Source organism: Gopherus evgoodei, unplaced genomic scaffold (genome assembly GCF_007399415.2).
Source record: "Gopherus evgoodei ecotype Sinaloan lineage unplaced genomic scaffold, rGopEvg1_v1.p scaffold_35_arrow_ctg1, whole genome shotgun sequence".
In the NCBI taxonomy this organism is placed as follows: domain Eukaryota; kingdom Metazoa; phylum Chordata; order Testudines; family Testudinidae; genus Gopherus; species Gopherus evgoodei.
This window is the reverse complement of record NW_022060027.1, coordinates 2,609,733-2,627,241: the sequence shown is the minus strand read 5'-3', so window position 1 is coordinate 2,627,241 and position 17,509 is coordinate 2,609,733. Positions and strand designations below refer to the sequence as shown.

At 50.9% G+C, this 17,509-nt stretch overlaps 1 protein-coding gene across 4 annotated transcripts in view; it reads left to right on the top strand.

Moving 5' to 3' along the window:
- LOC115641616 overlaps positions 1–17,120 on the top strand; it is a 147,818-nt gene extending 130,698 nt beyond the window's left edge. The window contains exons 1-6 of one of the 4 annotated variants that reach the window (XM_030544936.1): positions 5,026–5,572; positions 6,438–6,496; positions 7,245–7,556; positions 7,934–8,095; positions 15,374–15,451; positions 16,725–17,120. In XM_030544936.1, coding sequence (XP_030400796.1) covers positions 7,274–7,556; positions 7,934–8,095; positions 15,374–15,451; positions 16,725–17,047 — 846 coding nt within the window. In that variant the 5' untranslated portion in view covers positions 5,026–5,572; positions 6,438–6,496; positions 7,245–7,273 and the 3' untranslated portion in view covers positions 17,048–17,120. Of the gene's footprint in view, positions 5,573–6,437; positions 6,497–7,244; positions 7,557–7,933; positions 8,096–15,373; positions 15,452–16,724 lie in introns of those variants that run through there. The other 3 variants (XM_030544937.1, XM_030544935.1, XM_030544938.1) reach the window with 3 other exon arrangements.
- Positions 17,121–17,509: the final 389 nt, after the last annotated feature.

Sequence of the window (17,509 nt, the reverse complement as noted above, 5' to 3'; positions counted from 1 at the left end):
GGGTGGGGCAAAATCTCCGGGTACTGACCGCTTGGCTCCCAGCCCCACGTCCATGCCCATCTATGACTTGATTTCTTGGGTGACACTTTATATTGAGGTTCCACATTGAAGTAATTTAGGAAGAGTTGAATAGTGGCTACAGGGTTTGTCTACACAGGGCCACTCAGGAAAATTAATCTGAATGGAGTCAACGTGCAGGCTCTGGTCTGCACTACAGTGTTAGGTAGACATAAGGCAGCTTATGTCACCCTCACTCTGTCAGTGCCTACACTGAAAGGCAGCTCCCAGCCATGGAACTCGCCCGCTGAAGCGACGGAATAACTCCAGTTCCGCGCGAGGCCTAGCGCTTGGGTGGATGCAGTTAGATCGATGCCGGGGTGCTAATAACATCGCCTGTTGCTGCCTTTCAGACGCCATCCCACCGTGCCCCACGCTGGCAGGTTGAGGACGCGCGCCGCTGACACAAGGGGCGTAGTGTGGACATGCAAAAGCGTTTTAGTTACTGCCCTGGCTGTATGTTGACGTAACTTAGGTCAACTTAATTTTGTAGTGTAGACTTGCCCTGAATTTAAAGTGGATTCTTTAAACTTCACTGACCCTCGCTCCTGTGTGGACACTCTCATTTGGAATTGAAGTGGCCTAAATTCTATTCACTTTGGAAGTGAATTAAGCTAAATACAGTTCAGGCTGCCTTTATTTTGAAGGAGAGCATCCACACAGGGGTTTAATTTTGTTTGACTAATACATTTTAAAAGTCAATTCAGATTAGTTTTCTTGAGTGGCCCAGTGTAGACAAACACACTCGTTACCTGTGTCTGTAGCATGCCAAGGCCGTATATCCACCACGTACGAACACCTTATAAACAAGTGATCAAGTGAACCTTAATCTAAAGTGTATGGTGCCGAGCAGGCCCAGTCATGGCCCCGCAGCTCACAGGGTTAGGCGCTGTACATTATCGATTAGGTATGTTACGGTAGCGCCTCGGAGTCCCAGGGAAATTGGCAAACCCATGATTACCTGGGGACAGCGGAGCGTCTCGAATTGGACAATCCCTTTTGCGTGCCGGGTGGAATGCTGAGCATGGTAGAGAAGCTGGAAATTTTCGCTTGCTTTGACCAACTCTCCTGCTAATGCAGCTCTCCCGTTGTTGCTTGCAGAGCCCGGATCTCAGTCCAGCCATAGTGTAGCGGTGGTGGTGGGGCAGTGGTGGTCTTTCTGCTGTTGGTGTTAGCACTGGGGCTATGGCAGGGAAATAATATTGCTCACCGCATATGCTGGTTCCACAGCCATCTTGGCTTCTGTGCCAGAGCCACCCCGTGCCAACAGGCTGGCGACGCAGGCTCCATGCAGGAGCTGGCAGAGCTGACGCAACCGGAGGACACCAGCGGTGGGGTCCGGTCAGCTGTGCTGAATGGGGAACTTCTTGGCAATGCTGAAATGCTAAATGCTGAGGGATGGAGAGTGATGAACCCTCCCATCCTTCAATATCTGGTCAATGTGCAGCAGCAGTCAAAAAAGCGAACAGAATGTTGGGACTCATTAAGAAAGGGACAGAAAATAAGACAGAAAATACCATGTTGCCGCTACATAAATCCATGGTATGTCCACATCATGAATACTGGGTGCAGATGTGGTCGCCCCATCTCAAAAAAGATCCATTGTAACTGAAAAAGGTACAGATGTAGAGCTGAAGAATGAAATTTTCTTTTTACTTAGATTGAATTACTATTATTATGAAGACTTTATTAATATGTCTATATTTTGTATCAAATGAATAAACAGAACTTCATTTTCCAGGCACTGAAAAAGACCCGAAACATCCCAAACGGCAGGTGATTGGAAATGTTGCCTGGCGATGTGCACTGGGGTTAATCAGCGTCCGCTTCCATCCGTGCAGCCCCAAACTGTCCCTTCTGGCTAGGGACACAGATCCTGGGGGCTGGGGGGGCGCATCTCTGCCCAGGAGGCCTGAGGACGTCCTCCACCCCTCCGGAGGCATCCTCGGAACATGTGGCACCGGTTGCCTGGCAGGGGCGCCTGGGACCCCATAATTCCTGCTTGGCTGCTGGGAAGATGCCCTGGGGCCTGCTGGATGTGCCATGGGTGAGCAGGGCCCTGGCACAGGTGGGAGATGGAGGAGTTCAGGTGGGGAGGTGCAGGGTGATGCCGCAGGCTGGGTGCAGCGTGACCCTGTTCTGGCCATGGGTTGGTGGGCCGCAGTGGGTACCCCCTGGGGACTGATGTCCTGGGGTGGAGTTGTGGCCAAGGTGAGAGTCAGAGAGGGAAGAAAAGGTGAGGGGGGTGGGACTTTGCCAGTGGGAATCTGGTACCACAGCAATTCTCCCCCCTGCCCCCTTTGCTGCTCTGCACCTGTGCCCCCACAGATACTGGTCCCATCCCCCCACTGAGACCACCCCCCACCTGCCTTCAAAATAATATAGGCACCAAGGCCATGTGTGTGTCACCCCCAGCTGGAGCGGCTGGGCCCTGTGTGATGCGTTCCCCCCAGGGTGCCACCTGGAACTGGGGTACCACTGAGCCCTCTGACCCACCAGCTGGAGCTCCCTCTCTCACTGTGCTGTATGACAAGCTGCAGACCCGCTCCCGGTCCTACACTTTCACCAGCATTCACACAGGCAGGGCCACACCCAGCTGCAGTTACATGCAGGCTCTGGCCAGCCACTGCATGAACCAACAGTAGAGAGGCTCCAGCCAAAATAACCCCCAGCTCCCTAGGCACACATCCCCCAAACTGGGGTATAAACCCAACATGAAACCATCTTGTACTGCTCAGGGAACTGTGTAGCACAAGCTCGTAGAGTTGGTCCCCCCCAACTCAATGTGGAGAGGAAATGCAGCAGCCCCCTGAGCTAAGATTCCCACGCAGATCAAGGCAGATTACCTAGCAAATAAACAAAACCACAAACTCAGCTTAACCTACTAGAAGAGGGGTCAGCAAGCTTTCAGAAGTGCTGTGCCGAATTGTCATTTATTCACTCTAATTTAAGGTTTCGCACTGTGCCAGTAATACATTTTAACATTTTTAGAAGGTCTCTTTCTAGAAGTCTTTAATTTTTAACTAAACTATTGTTGTCTGTAAAGTAAATAAGGTTTTTAAAATGCTTAAGAAGCTTCATTTAAAATTCAATTAAAATGCAGAGCCCCCCCCCGGTGGCCAGGACCCGGGCAGTGTGAGTGCCACTGAAAATCATCTCACATGCCGCCTTCGGCATCCGTGCCATAGGTTGCCTACCCCTGTACTAGAAGGATAGGATCTGAATGCACAATCTCTCAGCCTGACGGATGGCAAAAGCAGGCTGCAGGTTCTTAAGGCACAAGCTACACTGGCTTTGCAGCTTGGCATCCCCAGTGTTTTCACGCACAGGCTAGAAATCCCTTTAGTACTGGGTTCCCCCGGTTCAGGGGTGTTTTCAGGAGTCCACTTGTGTGGGGAGTCATTGGTGAAGACCCCCAGATGATGTCACTCCCTCCCTTATACGGCTTTGGCATAAGGCGGGAACCCTTTGTTTGAAAACTTGGTTCCCAGACCAGTCTGTAGAAAAACACTGACATTCCAAGATGGAGTCCAGAAACATGTGGCCTGGTCACATGACCTTGCATGAGTCATAGCAGCCATAACTTACAGACGGTCTGGAAGGTTCACAGGAAGGTTAAGTTCTTCCAGGGTCCATTGTCTTTGCTGATGGGCCATCAGCACTGTCTGGCTTCATTGTTGTACCTGAAAAGCTGCTTGTGAGTGTCACCCAGAGTAAGTCCATTTGAAATACAGGTACATTGTCAATATTCCTAACTCCAGATACAAACATGATACATGCACACAAATAGGATAATCATATTCAGTAAACCATAACCTTTCCAGTGACACCTTGCATGACCGGTCTTGTACAAAATGCATCATAATTATGCCATAATCCTATCATAATATCACTGTGAAGAATATGGGCTGCACTGGGTGTATGTGTCCTTGGTGCCCACTACTGGAGGGGCTGGGCCCTGATGTGTGTGTGTCCCTGCCAGAAGGGCTGGGCATGCATGTGTGTGCGTGTGTGCGTGCCGCCCTCTGCTGGAGGGGCGGGCCCTGTTGTGTGTGTAAATCCTGCTGCCCCCTGCTCTCTGTGTGTGTCCATGTTGGAGCAGCTGAGCGCTGTAAGGTGCTGGCACATACTAGCTAGCAAGGGGCTGGGTCGGGTGGGGCACGGCTGCCTTTTCCCTGGGGCTGAGCAAAGGGGAATTGGTGGGGGGAGGGTTCGCCGCTAAGCCAAGTGGGAGCAGTGTGAGGCCTGGCACATTAATTTCCCACTGCTGGAGCACTGGGAGCCATGGCTTCCAGCTGGTTTGCTAGCAGAAGCTATTTTATTATTGGCCCCAGGCCTGGAACAGGGGTGGTCACAAACAGCGCCCAGGATTCTCTGCTTGGATGCCAGAGAATCCAGGGAGCGAGACTAGGGCACCCAACGCCACCCGCCTGCAGTGAGCTCACGGCTCCCACGCTCAGTCAAAGAACTTGCACTGCCCGGCATGGAGCGGAGCTGCCTGGTGCCACCGCCCGCAGCGCTAGCCTGGGCCAATTCCCTGCCCATCATCCCCTCTTGTATGATCCTTTTGGCTCCAACTCGCCTGAATCAGTCCAATGGGAGGAGAGAGGAGACGGCTCCAGTTCCCACCCCCCAGCTGCTTTCTCGGAATAATGGCTCCCCCTCTCAAGGCCAGGCCGTGGCTGCAGACATCGTGTGGCTGGGGAATGAGCCGATAACTCTGGTTTTTGGCCGTCCCGCCCGGTGGGGATGTGTTTGTGCGCGCGAGAGAGAGACAGACACGGCTTGGTGACCGCTGTGTGCTGCTTGTTACGTTTCACATCCCCCCCATCCCCCACTCTGCTGCCTCCCCCGGCTCCCCCATCCCCACATTGCCCCGGTCCCTGCTGCTGCCTCGATCCCCCATCTCCCCTCACCCATGGCCCCCGCTGACTCCCTAGGCTCCCCCTGTCCCCCCACTGCCCCGGGCCATGCTGCCTCTCTCCCAAGCTCCCGTTCATGGTCTCACACCCCAGGCCTGCCCCGCTTCTTGCCTCTTGACCACGGCGCCCGGGTTCAAGGAAGTTCCATCGAAAACAAAATATTGAAGCTCTTGGTCCTTGGGTCAGGGAACAGGCCACATGGCTCAAAGTTCCGAAGGCAAAGACAGAGCCCCTGGCGTTTCCTATTCAGCTCCCGATTTCTAAGCCAACCTGGCGATCTTGGCAGGGGAACCTCCTGAGACGCGAATTCTCAGGACAGGGCTTTTTTGTTGTTGTTGTTTTTGTTTGCAGAGGTGACAAACGCCAGGCCCAAGGCTACAGCTGTCGCTTCTGTAAAATTGAGAAGTGAAACCTGGTCGTGTGGGGCAGCACCTCCTCGCTCTTCCTCTGACATCTTCACAAGGATGTGGCCACTTCCGCTCTGCTTTTCCTGCCTGCTTAGTTTTTGCTCTATCAGTTGGCCTCTCGCACAGGGGGGAATCACCAGCAGCTCTGGGGAAGGAAAGATGTGGAGGAAACTCGCTTTTCAGGAGGTAAGACGGCCACGCTTGCTGTTTGACACTGGAGCACAAAGGACGGCCGGGGGGGGGGGGGGGAGATAATCCTTATTTGGGCTGAAATAGGTTTCAGATGAGGAACAAGTCACTCAAAGGGCACAGGCTGGTTTAAGACACCAAGCCCCAGAAGAATGATACACAGCCTGTGTAGGAATGACATTTTGTGGCTTTCCTGCTAGGAGCCTGGGAGAAAACAACTGATCTCTTGGACAGTCGCTGTTAGACATGCCGAGGTGCTCATAACTCTCGCAGGGCGGGTCTAAAAATATGCAGGGCCATATTCACAGTCTCCCACAAGCGCCCCTGCCGAATCACAGAGAAACAAGCCCTCTTGCGTTACATGCGGTCCCTGCTTCCAGAGGACATTTGAGGTGCTTGAAACAAAGCACCCGCTAACATGTTTTGCTGGCCCGGCGCCTGCATGAGGCAGAGAGGCGCACAGTTGCTGAAGCAGAGTGCTGGAGGAATGGAGGATAAATACTATTTCTTGGAAATAACACGGTGCCGAAGATTGCCCTCTTTTAACCATGTTTGAGGGCGTTCCTTGCCATAGGACACACAAATGCTGACACGTGTAATGGAGCGATTTCTCGCCATCCCACTCGTGGTCTTATACGGCCGTCTGGATTTTTTGGAAGGCTTTTTTTTTCCACAGGGGGGGCCCGCAGGAGTTTTGCAGGGTGGCTAGAGTGCGGATTGATACACTTTGTGCAGGAGGCAGGATCAAGGGGCGGGCCTGCTTGGGGGTTGCCCGGATGACAATGTGGGCGCCAGACATGGCTCAGCACAGCTCAGGTGCCACGAGGTGTAAAAACCAAACCCATCCGTTTGTCTTTGCAAGCATCGCCTTTAAAGTCGTCATCTTACTGCAGCGTGCTGGGCAAGCTGTACCTGACACCTGTAAGTGCCACCCAGGGAGCTCTGTGCTGGGCTGGGGTCCCTGAAAGGCTTTGAAAGGGAGAGTCCAGAAGGGAAACCGGAGGGGGGATGTGCTGGGAGGCCATTTGGAGAGGGAAGAGGGGTGTGTGGAACACAGCGCATTGAGGGATGTGTGTGTAGAGAGCAGTCCCTCATTGTGCCGGGCACTGCACAGATCTTAGTGATTCTGGCTCTGATTCTGCAAACACTCGGGGGTGTCCACACTGCCAAGCCTCCCCCTTTCCTCCCAGCAGCACCGAGGCTGGCTCAGCTGACTTGGGTTGCGTGTGTGTGTGCGTGTGTGTGTGTGTGCGCGTGCGCGCACTAAAGACAGCCATGTAAATATTGGGGCTCAGGCTGGAGCCTGGGCTCCGAGACCCTCCCCATTCACGGGAGTGCAAATCTACTCAGTAGTTTTACAGCTTTGCAGCCCCAGCCCCGAGAGCCGGAGTTGGCTGGCATGGGGCACCCATAGCTATCTGGCTGCTGTGTAGACCCACCCTGTGATTCAGCGCGGCAGGGCTCTTTCTGCTGTGTAAACGCTTCCTCAAGCAGCGAGCTGAGGGTGATGCTATGCCCGCAGCGTAAGGCTTGCTTGAGCATTTGCAGGGTCCGCGCCTTATATCTGAAGCGCCCCCTGTAACTCATCCCTCCCTCCCCTGCCAGATCTGGGTCTGACGACTTCCAGGCTTCACCAAAACCAGTCCAAAATGTTGATTTCTTCTCCCAGGCCCCAGCCAACATAAACAGGAAATCTCTATGTCTGTGCCCAAGGGCGGCGATGCACAACAGCCCCTTAACCTCTCAGAGCACTTTGCCCAGCTGTCCTGGTATGATGCCTTGGCTGGGACATGGGTGCCGATAGCCGTCATCCGTCCAGGGAAATCAAACCTGCTCCACAGCTTCTTCGCCAGGCACATCTCTGTGTCCAACAGATGGTTCACCGTGATGAACGCCAGCAAAGCCATTGCAGGGGTTTATAAGATTGAATCTGAGATGCAGAAAAGCAAGTGTCTGGTTTTCATCCATCTGATTGTAACAGGTAAGTGCCGTGGATCACAGTTTCAGGGGTAACCGCACTGTGGATTTCCCCTGGGCCTCTGGAGGGCACTGATGTCAGATTTCCAGCTTCCCAGCCACCCCCTCTCTAAGGTGGAGGCCTGTGTCTGTCTCCCGCCAGCCTGGGGGTCTGGGTTTGGGTTTGCACTGCCTGTGAATGTCGCTGTGAGTTTCCCAACACATCTGAGCATGGTCCACCAGCCGTAGGGTGATCAGATGCCATGATTTTATAGGGACAGTGCTGATATTCAGGGCTTTGCCTTGTCTTATATAGATGCTTATTACCCCCCTTTCCCTGTCCCAATTTTGCACACTTGCTATCTGGTCACCCTAAGCCCCCTGTGCTTCGCTTTTCTCCAGGGCTGCGACAATGTACACCAGGTACCAACCAGCCGTCACAAAGCACATTTAGTCCTAGCAGCACAGAGAAAACATGGAAAATAAGAAACCACACAGCATGCCTGCTGACAGCTAAACAGAGATCAGACCCAGCTCCAACCTCAGGTCAAACCCCTCAACCAGGTTTGCTCTCTCAGTTACAAGTTCCTGGCAGGTCCTAGACAGTCATGGAGGTCAGGGCCCTGTCGCGCTGGGTGCCACCTAGACATAGAGTCCCCGAGATTGGGGCCCCGTCGGGCCGGGTGCTGCCCAGGCACAGAGTCACTGAGATCAGGGCCCTGTCAGGCCAGGCACTGCCCATACCCAGAGTCACCGAGATTGGGGCCCCGTTGGGCCAGGCGCTGCCCAGACACAGAATAAATCAGTCCCTACCCCTAAGAAATTACCATCTAAATAGACAAAATATCTGAGGGGGGAAACTGAGGCACAGAAGTGCCTTACCAAAGGTTACACAGCAGGTCAGTGGGAGGTCAGGGAATCAAACCCAGGCCCCCTGAGGCCCAGCCCCATGCTCTCTCTCGCTGGCTGTGCTGCCGTTCTGGCTGAGAGAGAGACTGACATATCTGTTCTCCATGAACACCTGAACCACCTGAGCTGAGTTTCCTCCACCCGTTTGAGGTGTAACATGGAGCGTCAGCTGCCTGCTTTGCACAGCGGGATCCCAGTCTGCAGCCAGTGGTGGCCCTTGGCTGATGTCTTGGGGTTCCTGCCCTCCCATGCCTGTATCACAGCCTCAAGAAATGCCCCTCACTTGTAACCCCTGTTTTACACGAGACAGTAACTGTGTCTCCATGGGTTGCAGCTGAGAATACCAAATTCAGGACAAACTGCTGAGAAATAGAATCACAGAATCAAAGACCGGGACGGGACGTCGAGAGGTCATCTAGTCCCGTCCCCTGCACTCATGGCAGGCCCAGCACCATCCAGACCATCCCTGACAGGGGTTTGTCCAACCCCTTAAAAATCTCCAGCGATGGAGATTCCACAACCTTCCTGGGCAATTTATTCCAGTGCTTACTCACCCTGACAGTTAGGAAGCTTTTCCTAATGTCCAACCTAAACTGCCCTTGCTGCAATTTAAGCCCATTGCTTCTTGTCCTGTCCTCTGAGGTTAAGAATTTTTTTTTCTCCCTGCCCCTTTATACCAACCTTTTATGTACATGAAAACTCTTATCATGTCCCCTCTCAGTTGTCTCTTTTCCAGACTAAACAAACCCAGCTTTTTCAATCTTCCCTTACAGCTCATGTTTTCTAGGTCTTTCATCATTTTTTGTTGCTCTTCTCTGGACCCTCTCCAATTTCTCCACATCTTTCCTGAAATGTGGTGCCCAGAACTGGACACAATACTCCAGTTGAGGCCTAACCAGCACAGAGTAGAGTGAAAGAATGACTTCTCGCGTCTTGCTCACAACACAGCTGTTAATACATCCCAGAATGATGTTTGCTTTTTTTGCAGCAGCGTTACACTGTTGACTCATATTTACCTTGTGATCCACTCTGACCCCCAGATCCTTTTCCGCCATGCTCCTTCCTAGGCAGTCATTTTCCATGTGTGCAACTGATTGTTCCTTCCTAAGTGGAGCAGTTTGCATTTGTCCTTATTGAATTTCATCCTATTGACTTCAGACCATTTCTCCAGTTTGTCCAGATCGTTTTGAATTTTAATCCTTTTGGGCAGATACACCCCAAAACTGGAGGTTCTTCTCCCATGAGATACACCAAACCAGCAACAGAAGCAAACTTCTGTTTCATCCCACTGGCTAACAGGAAGTCAGAACAGCAGTTTCCTTGGGCATTCTAGTCCTTGTATCACCACCAAAACCACTCACCTTAGAGATGAGTGGTTCTTTAAAACCAATTTCATTAAATAAAAGTATCAGAAGGTAGCCGTGTTAGTCTGTATCCACAAAAACAACAAGGAGTCCGGTGGCACCTAAAAGGTTCTTCTGATCCCAAAGGACCAGCCACACACCACGGTCAATATACAACTCAGATCTTACCCCAAAATCATGCTGATGCCAATCCTTTAGTATCTAAAATCTAAAGGTTTATTTATAAAACAAAAGTAAAAAGGTGAGAGTTAAAACTGGTTAAAGGAATCACATACATACAACACTTGCAGAGTTCTTGGTTCAGGCTTGTAGCAGGGATGGAATAAACTGCTGGCTTAAGTCAAGTCTCTGGCTGCTTCAAAATCACTGGAAGGTCCTCAGACCCTTGGTTAGAATACTCCCATTAGATGTTTCCAGGGCCTTTTAGCTTCTACAATGTGGCGGGACACCCGTTGTTTCAAACAAAGCCCTCAGCACAGCTAGTGGAAACTCACAGGGGACAAGATGGAGTTTGGAGTCACATGGGCAAGTCACACATCCATGCATGATTCCACTTGGTCACAGTAGAAGCCATTAGCTATACCTCAGACAGCACGTTCACAGGAAAGTCCCTCCAGGCTGGGTGGATGTCTTCCATTGTGAGTTAAAAGTTCTTTTGATGGGCCACGCAATTTGAATAGCCGCCTCCCAGATGTGCTGGCTAACTACCTTGTGGGCGTTACCCCAGGAGCAAACCTTTGAAATCCAGGGACAGAGCCAATGCTCATAATGTAAAATACAAAAATGAAGCATGCATATAGATAGCATAACCATATTCAGCAGATCATCACCTTTCCATAGACACCTCGCTTGGCAACCTTTGTGCAAGATTTGTTGCAAATATATAACAGTGGTTGCAACAATGATGAACATGGTCATATTTTAATCAGATAACGTCATCACAGGGTCCCGGCTGGGGCTGCCTGGGAGGTTCCAGCTGTGAGACAGAGGAAGGCTCCACTTTCCATAGAGAGGGTGGGGAGAATTCAAGCTACCTGGAGAAACTGGAGAACTGGGCTAGTTCAGGCAGATGAAATTTAGTAGTGACAAGTGAAAAGAGCGTTACTTAGGAAGGGAAAATCCAATGCCCAGCTCCGAACTGGGGAATAACCAGCCAGGGGGTTGCACGGCTGGAAAGGAGCTGGGGGTTAGGGCAGGTCACAAATTGAATAGCAGCCCCCGGTGTGATGCAGTCGCTAAAAAGGCTGATATTACTCTGAGCGGTATTAACAGGAGCATTGTCTGTAAGACAGGAGAGGTCATTGTCCTGCTCTCCTGGGAACTGGTCAGGTCTGAGCTGGAGTACAGGGTCCAGTGACACTTTAGGAAAGTTGTGGACAAACTGGAGACAATCCAGAGAAGAGCAACAAAAATGCTGAAAGGTTTAGAAAACCTGGCCTAGCGGGGAAGGTTAAACACACTGGACATGTTTAGTCTTGAGAAAAGGAGACCTGAGAACAGGCTGCAGAGATTTTCAGGGCTGTTATAAAGAGGACGGGGATCAATTGTTCTCAGTCCCTCTGAAGCTAGGACAAGCAGTAATGAGCTTAAGCGGTGGATGTGATATACCTTGATTTTAGCAAAGCTTTTGATACTGTCTCCCACAGTATTCTTGCCTGCAAGTTAAAGAAGTATGGGCTGGATGAATGGACTATAAGGTGGATAGAAAGCTGGCTAGATCGTTGGGCTCAGCGGGTAGTGATCAACGGCTCCAGGTCTAGTTGGCAGCCGATACCAAGCGGAGGGCCCCAAGGGTCAGTCCTGGCAGGGCCATCCTTAGGATTTATGGGGCCCTACGCAGTATTATTAACTGGTGCCTCAATGCCTGAGCTCGCAGCCTGGCGGGAGAGGGTGAGAGATGAGACAGGAAATGATAACGAGATGCCTGGTCTGCCTCACAGTGGCGGAGAGTCACAGTTCCCCACAGAGACCCCCATGCCCTCTCCCTCATGCAGAATGGACGTGCAGAAAGTACCTAATTAAAAGCAATAAACTTGGGAATAAAAAATGTCAGTCACGGGTTTTTTGATATGCCCCAAAGTTTGTCAGACATTTACAGGGCCACCCAGAGGATTCAGGGGCCTGGGGAAAAGAATTTTTGGGGGCCCCTTCCATAAAAAAAAAAGTTGCAATATTATAGAATACTATATTCTCGTTGGAGGGGCCTGGGGCAAATTGCCCCACTTGCCCGCCCCCCCGGGTGCGGGTGGCCCTGGGACATTTATTTGCAAAGACTTTGTAGTAAGGGCGAGTCAGCTGTCTGCTGAATACAACATTAAATATTATGGAATACATGCTGCAGCTCTCCTCTGTTTTACATTTTCTTGATCAGTATTTCTACACTGATTTTATATTTTAAATGTACGCTTAAGTCTTCATAAAGTAACCCTTCCAGATTACTACATATTTAACTCACTGGAACAAAGACATTATTTTAAATTAATCGGTCACAGAGGTTTAGTGTGTTCACAACAACGTTCATTGCTTTTAGAAAAAGGGAACACTGATTTACTGTGTGTGATCCCCATAACAATAGATATTTCACCAACTTTAAAAAAAATGTTTCCAAAGTTTTTAGGCCTGACAAAGGATTTTATATCTTGCTAGGCACTGATTTTGCTGGAGGGTTCTCTTAAAACTAGTTCATCAGAGAGTCCAAAGAAAAGAAAGGGAAACTCTTTGTCTAGCTATCTGGAAGGAAAAGGGTGTTGTCCCTTTAAGGGCTCTCTTCAACGGGGCGTGGGACGGGGGTGAAGGGAGAAAGAGATGAACAGAAAGGACAGGAAGGACAGGAAGCAGGTTTTTTGTTTTTTTTTTTACTATAGTAATTAAAATTAAAATGTGTATTTTAGATAAGGGGGGTCTTTTGAAGGATTTATTTAAAAAAAACCCATATGTCTGAAGATCCAAGCATTTAAGGCTGAAGATGAGTGTGCATCTAAAAATCTATGCACGGATTTTTTAGAGATGTGATTTTATAATCTTCACCAACTCACTAATGAAATATTTTTAAACGAATTTTAAACTAAGGTCCTGTAGACTGACATGTTTGGAGTAAAAAAAATGATTAAAGTGAATGTTTGAAATGAAATATACACAGGTTGAGAGGGAAGGTAGTGTACATCTGGGGTCAGGCTTGGGTTATGGGGGGTTACAGATATCGTTTGCAAGGATGAAAAGATACATACATATTGCATAACCGGCATAGACTCAGATTGGGGTGTGGGGGTTTTTAAAAGGTCAGTGGATAAGTGGGCTTGGGTACGCCACCCATGGAATGAATAAGGAGTCCAAGTCAGTATCGGTGGAGTGGATAAGTACATGGGTAGGGTGCGTCCCTTGGTCCCTCAGGGAAGGAAGTGGGTGATTTCCCTGGTCATCTGTCTCGGTTACTCGGTGTGGTATTGGCGATGTCTGGTGATGTGTTGGGTATAAATGTCTCAGGACCACCTGATGGTGTCGGACACCATGAGCTGTCTCATGGGCCAGGCGTAGCGTCGACCGACCCCACACGCTCTCAGAACCGGCTCGTTGCGGGGGTCCCATGAGCCCAAGGCTCCCATGATCAGGGCGTGTACCTGGACTTCATAGCCCTGGGCTCTCAGGGTCTCAGCCAGCGGAGTGTACTTCTACTCCTTCTGTGCTCGGGCCTCGTGGAAGGCTGGTGACTGCTTTTCAAAAGGCACCATAAAGTCTACTAGGAGGACCTTCTTTTCTGCGTCCGTCACAAAGATGTCGGGTCGCAGTCGGCTGTCTGTCCCGGGGATGGCGGAGTCGACGGTGATCTTCCCCAGGGACGGCAGGATGGCGTTGTGGCGGTGCCGCCAGGCTCCGGCGTGCTGCTTGCATCCACACAGGACATGCGGCAGGGTCTCGTTCCCGTTGCTGCACTTTCTGCTGTGTTTGTTCAGAAACTGACAGTAGATACCTGGGCGTTGGCAAAGGCCTGTTAAATGGGTTCATTACCCCTTGACTGGCTCTTTAACAGTTTCAGTGTTGTACTAATAGGTCCGGCAGGCTGGAGGCTTTTTCACTTTTGATTACTAGTTCCCCTCCCGAGGAAGACTCACCAGGCTGCAGCAGCCAGCTGTGGGAGCCTGCAGGAAGGGTCAGAACAGGGATAGGAAAGCCAGATGGGTGGACACTAAGACCCAGTGGTGCCCCAAATTTTCAGGTGCCCTATGCAGCTGCATATGTTGCGTATGCCTAAGGGGCCCTGGGATCAGTTTTGTTCAACATCTTCATTAATGATCTGGATGATGGGATGGATACACCTTCAGCAAGTTGGCAGATGACGCTAAACTGGGAGGAGTGGTAGATACGCTGGAGGGTAGGGATAGGATACAGAGGGACCTAGACAAATTGGAGGACTGGGCCAAAAAAAACCTGATGAGGTTCAACAAGGACAAGTGCAGAGTCCTGCACTTAGAATGGAAGAATCCCAGGCACCGCTACAGGCTGGGGATCGACTGGCTAAGCATCAGTTCTGCAGAAAAGGACCTGGGGGTTACAGTGGACGAGAAGCTGGGTATGAGTCAGCAGTGCGCCCTTGTGGCCACGAAGGCCTGCGACATATTGGACTGCATTAGTAGGAGCATTGCCAGCAGATCGAGGGGAGTGATTGTTCTCTGTTCGGCATTGGTGAGGCCACATCTGGAGTATTGCGTCCAGTTTTGGAACCCCCACTACAGAAAGGTTGTGGACAAATTGGAGAGAGTCCAGCAGAGGACAACAAAAATGACTAGGGGCCTGGGGCACATGACTTATGAGGAGAGGCTGAGGGAACTGGGGTTATTTAGTCTGCAGAAGAGAAGAGTGAGGGGGGATTTGATAGCTACTTTCAACCACCTGCAGGGGAGTTCCAGAGAGGATGGATCTAGACTGTTCTCAGTGGTAGCAGATGACAGAACAAGGAGAAATGGTCCCAAGTTGCAGTGTGGGAGGCTTAGATTGGCTATTAGGAAACACTGTTTCACTAGGAGGGTGGTGAAGCACTGGAATGGGTTCCCTAGGGAGGTGGTGGAATCTCCTTCCTTAGAGGTTTTTAAGGCCCAGCTTGACAGAGCCCTAGCTGGGATGATTTAGTTGGGAATTGGTCCTGCTTTGAGTAGGGGGTTGGACTAGAACCTCCTGAGGTCCCTTCCAAGCCTGATATTCTATGGTTCTGTGATAATCTGCAGCAAGGGAGATTTCGGTTCTGCAGGAGGAAAAGGTTTTTCACTCTATAGCTGGTGAAGCTCTGGAACAACTTCCAAGGGAGGTTGGCGAATCCCCGTTATCGAAGGTTTTTAAGAACAGGTTGGACAAACCACCTGCCAGGGTGATCTAAGGTAACTGGTCCGGGCTCAGCGCTGGGGGCTGGGCCAGATGCTCCCTCGAGGTCCCTCTCGACCCGACCCTGCTCTGACTCTGTGCAGCGGCATTTGAGGGGCAGATTTTAAGGGGCTGGAGGGGATGGGACCCCTCTGCTGTGACTTGCTGGGACTCTGCATCTGCTCGCTGCAACCGCCTCTGCATTTTCTCATTCCAGAGCCTGCGCCAACCTCAGCACCATCCTCAGCTCCGGCCTCCCAGGTGGCCCTGGTCAGCATTGGAACGGCAGCTGCGGGTGAGTAACTGGGCTGGGAATGGGCTGCCGAACTGCTGGGATCATCAGCTAATTCTGGCTGCTGCCTGGCTCCTCGGCAGATTGTTCTGCCCAGCTCGTAACTGGCCGATAGAGCAGAGTGCATGGGGAAGAGCCTCTGGGTACTGACCGCTTGGCTCCCAACGCCATGTCCGTGCCCGTCTAGGACTTGATTTCTTGGGTGACACTTTATATTGAGGGTCCACGTAGAAGTAATTTAGAAAGAGTTGAATGGTGGCTGCAGGGTTTGTCTACACGGGGCCACTCGGAAAATTAATCCGAATCATGTCAAAGTGCAGGCTCTGGTCTGCACTACAGTGTTAGGTCAACATAAGGCAGCTTACGTCACCCTCACTCTGTCAGTGTCTGCACTGAAAGGCAGCTACCATCCGTGGAACTCACCTGCTGAACTAACGGAATAACTCCAGCTCCGCGCGAGGCCTAGTGCTTCCATGGATGCAGTTAGATTGATTCCGGAGTGCTAATGACATCACCTGTGGCTGCCTTTCAGACGCCGTCCCACCATGCCCCATGCTGGCAGGTTGAGGACGCGCGCCGCTGACACAAGGAGCGTAGTGTGGACATGCAAAAGTGATTTAATTACTGCCCTGGCTGTATGTCGACGTAACTTAGGTTGAGTTAATGTTGTAGTATAGACTTGCCCTGAATTTAAAGTGGATTTGCTAAACCACATTGATCCTGCTGTGTGGACACTCTTATTTAGAATTGAAGTGGCCTGAATTTGATTCACTTTGGAAGTGAATTAAGCTAAATTGAATTCAGGCTGCTTTAATCTTGAAGGAGAGTGTCCACACAGGGGTTTAATGCTGTTTAACTAATTCACTTTAAAAGTCAGATTAAATTTCCTGAGAGGCCCTATGTAGACAAGCACACTCGTTACCCGTGTCTTTAACATGCTGAGACCGTATATTCACCCCATATGAACGCCTTATAAACTGGCTATCAAGTGAACCTTAATCTAAAGTGTATGGTGCTGAGCAGCCCCAGTCATGGCCCAGCATCCCACAGCACTAGGTGCTGTACATTATCGATTAGGTATGTTACGGTAGTGCCTCGGAGCCCCAGGGAAATCAACAAACCCACGATTAGCCGGGGACTGTGGAGTGTCTCAAATCAGAAAATCCCTTTTGCGGGCGCCAGGGTGAAACGCTGAGCGTGGTGGAGAGGCTGGAAGTTTTCATCTGGGTTTGACCAAATCTCCTGCTAATGCCGCAATTCCTGTCATTGGTTGCAGAGCCCGGATCTTGGTCCAGCCGTATTGCGGAGGTGGTGGTGCCGGTCGTGGGGGCAGTGATGGTGGTGGCGCTGCTGATATGGCTGATAAAGAATATTGCTCGCTGCACGTACTTGTTCTGCAGCCGTCATGACTTCCCTGCCAGAGCCGCCCCGTCCCAGCAGGCTAGCGACTCAGGCCCCATGCAGGAGATGCAGGAGCTGGCAGAGCTGACGCAGCAAGAGGACGCCAGAGGTGGGGATCGGTCGGCCATGCTGAATGGGAAACTTCTCGGCAGCGCTGAAATGCTAAACGCTGGGGGACTGGAGAGTGGGGAGGGATGAACCTCTCTCCCCATCCCTCAACATCCCTCAATGTGCAGCAACAGTCAAAAAAGCAAACAGAACGTTGGGTCTCATTAAGAAAGGGACAGAAAATATCATAGAATATCAGGGTTGGAAGAGACCTCAAGAGATCATCTAGTCCAACCCCCTGCTCAAAGCAGGACCAATCCCCAACTAAAACATCCCAGCCAGAGCTCTGTAAAGCCTGACCTTAAAAACCTCTAAGGAAGGAGATTCCACCACCTCCCTAGGTAACCCATTCCAGTGCTTGCATCTTTATGTTGCCTCTGTATAAATCCATGGTACCCCCACATCTTGAATACTGGGTGCAGATATGGTTGCCCCAACTCAAAAAAGATATATTGTGACTGGGAAAGGTACAGAAAGGGGCAAAAAAATGATTAGGGGTATGGAACGGCTTCCATGTGAGGAGAGATTAATCAGACTGGGACTTTTCAGCTT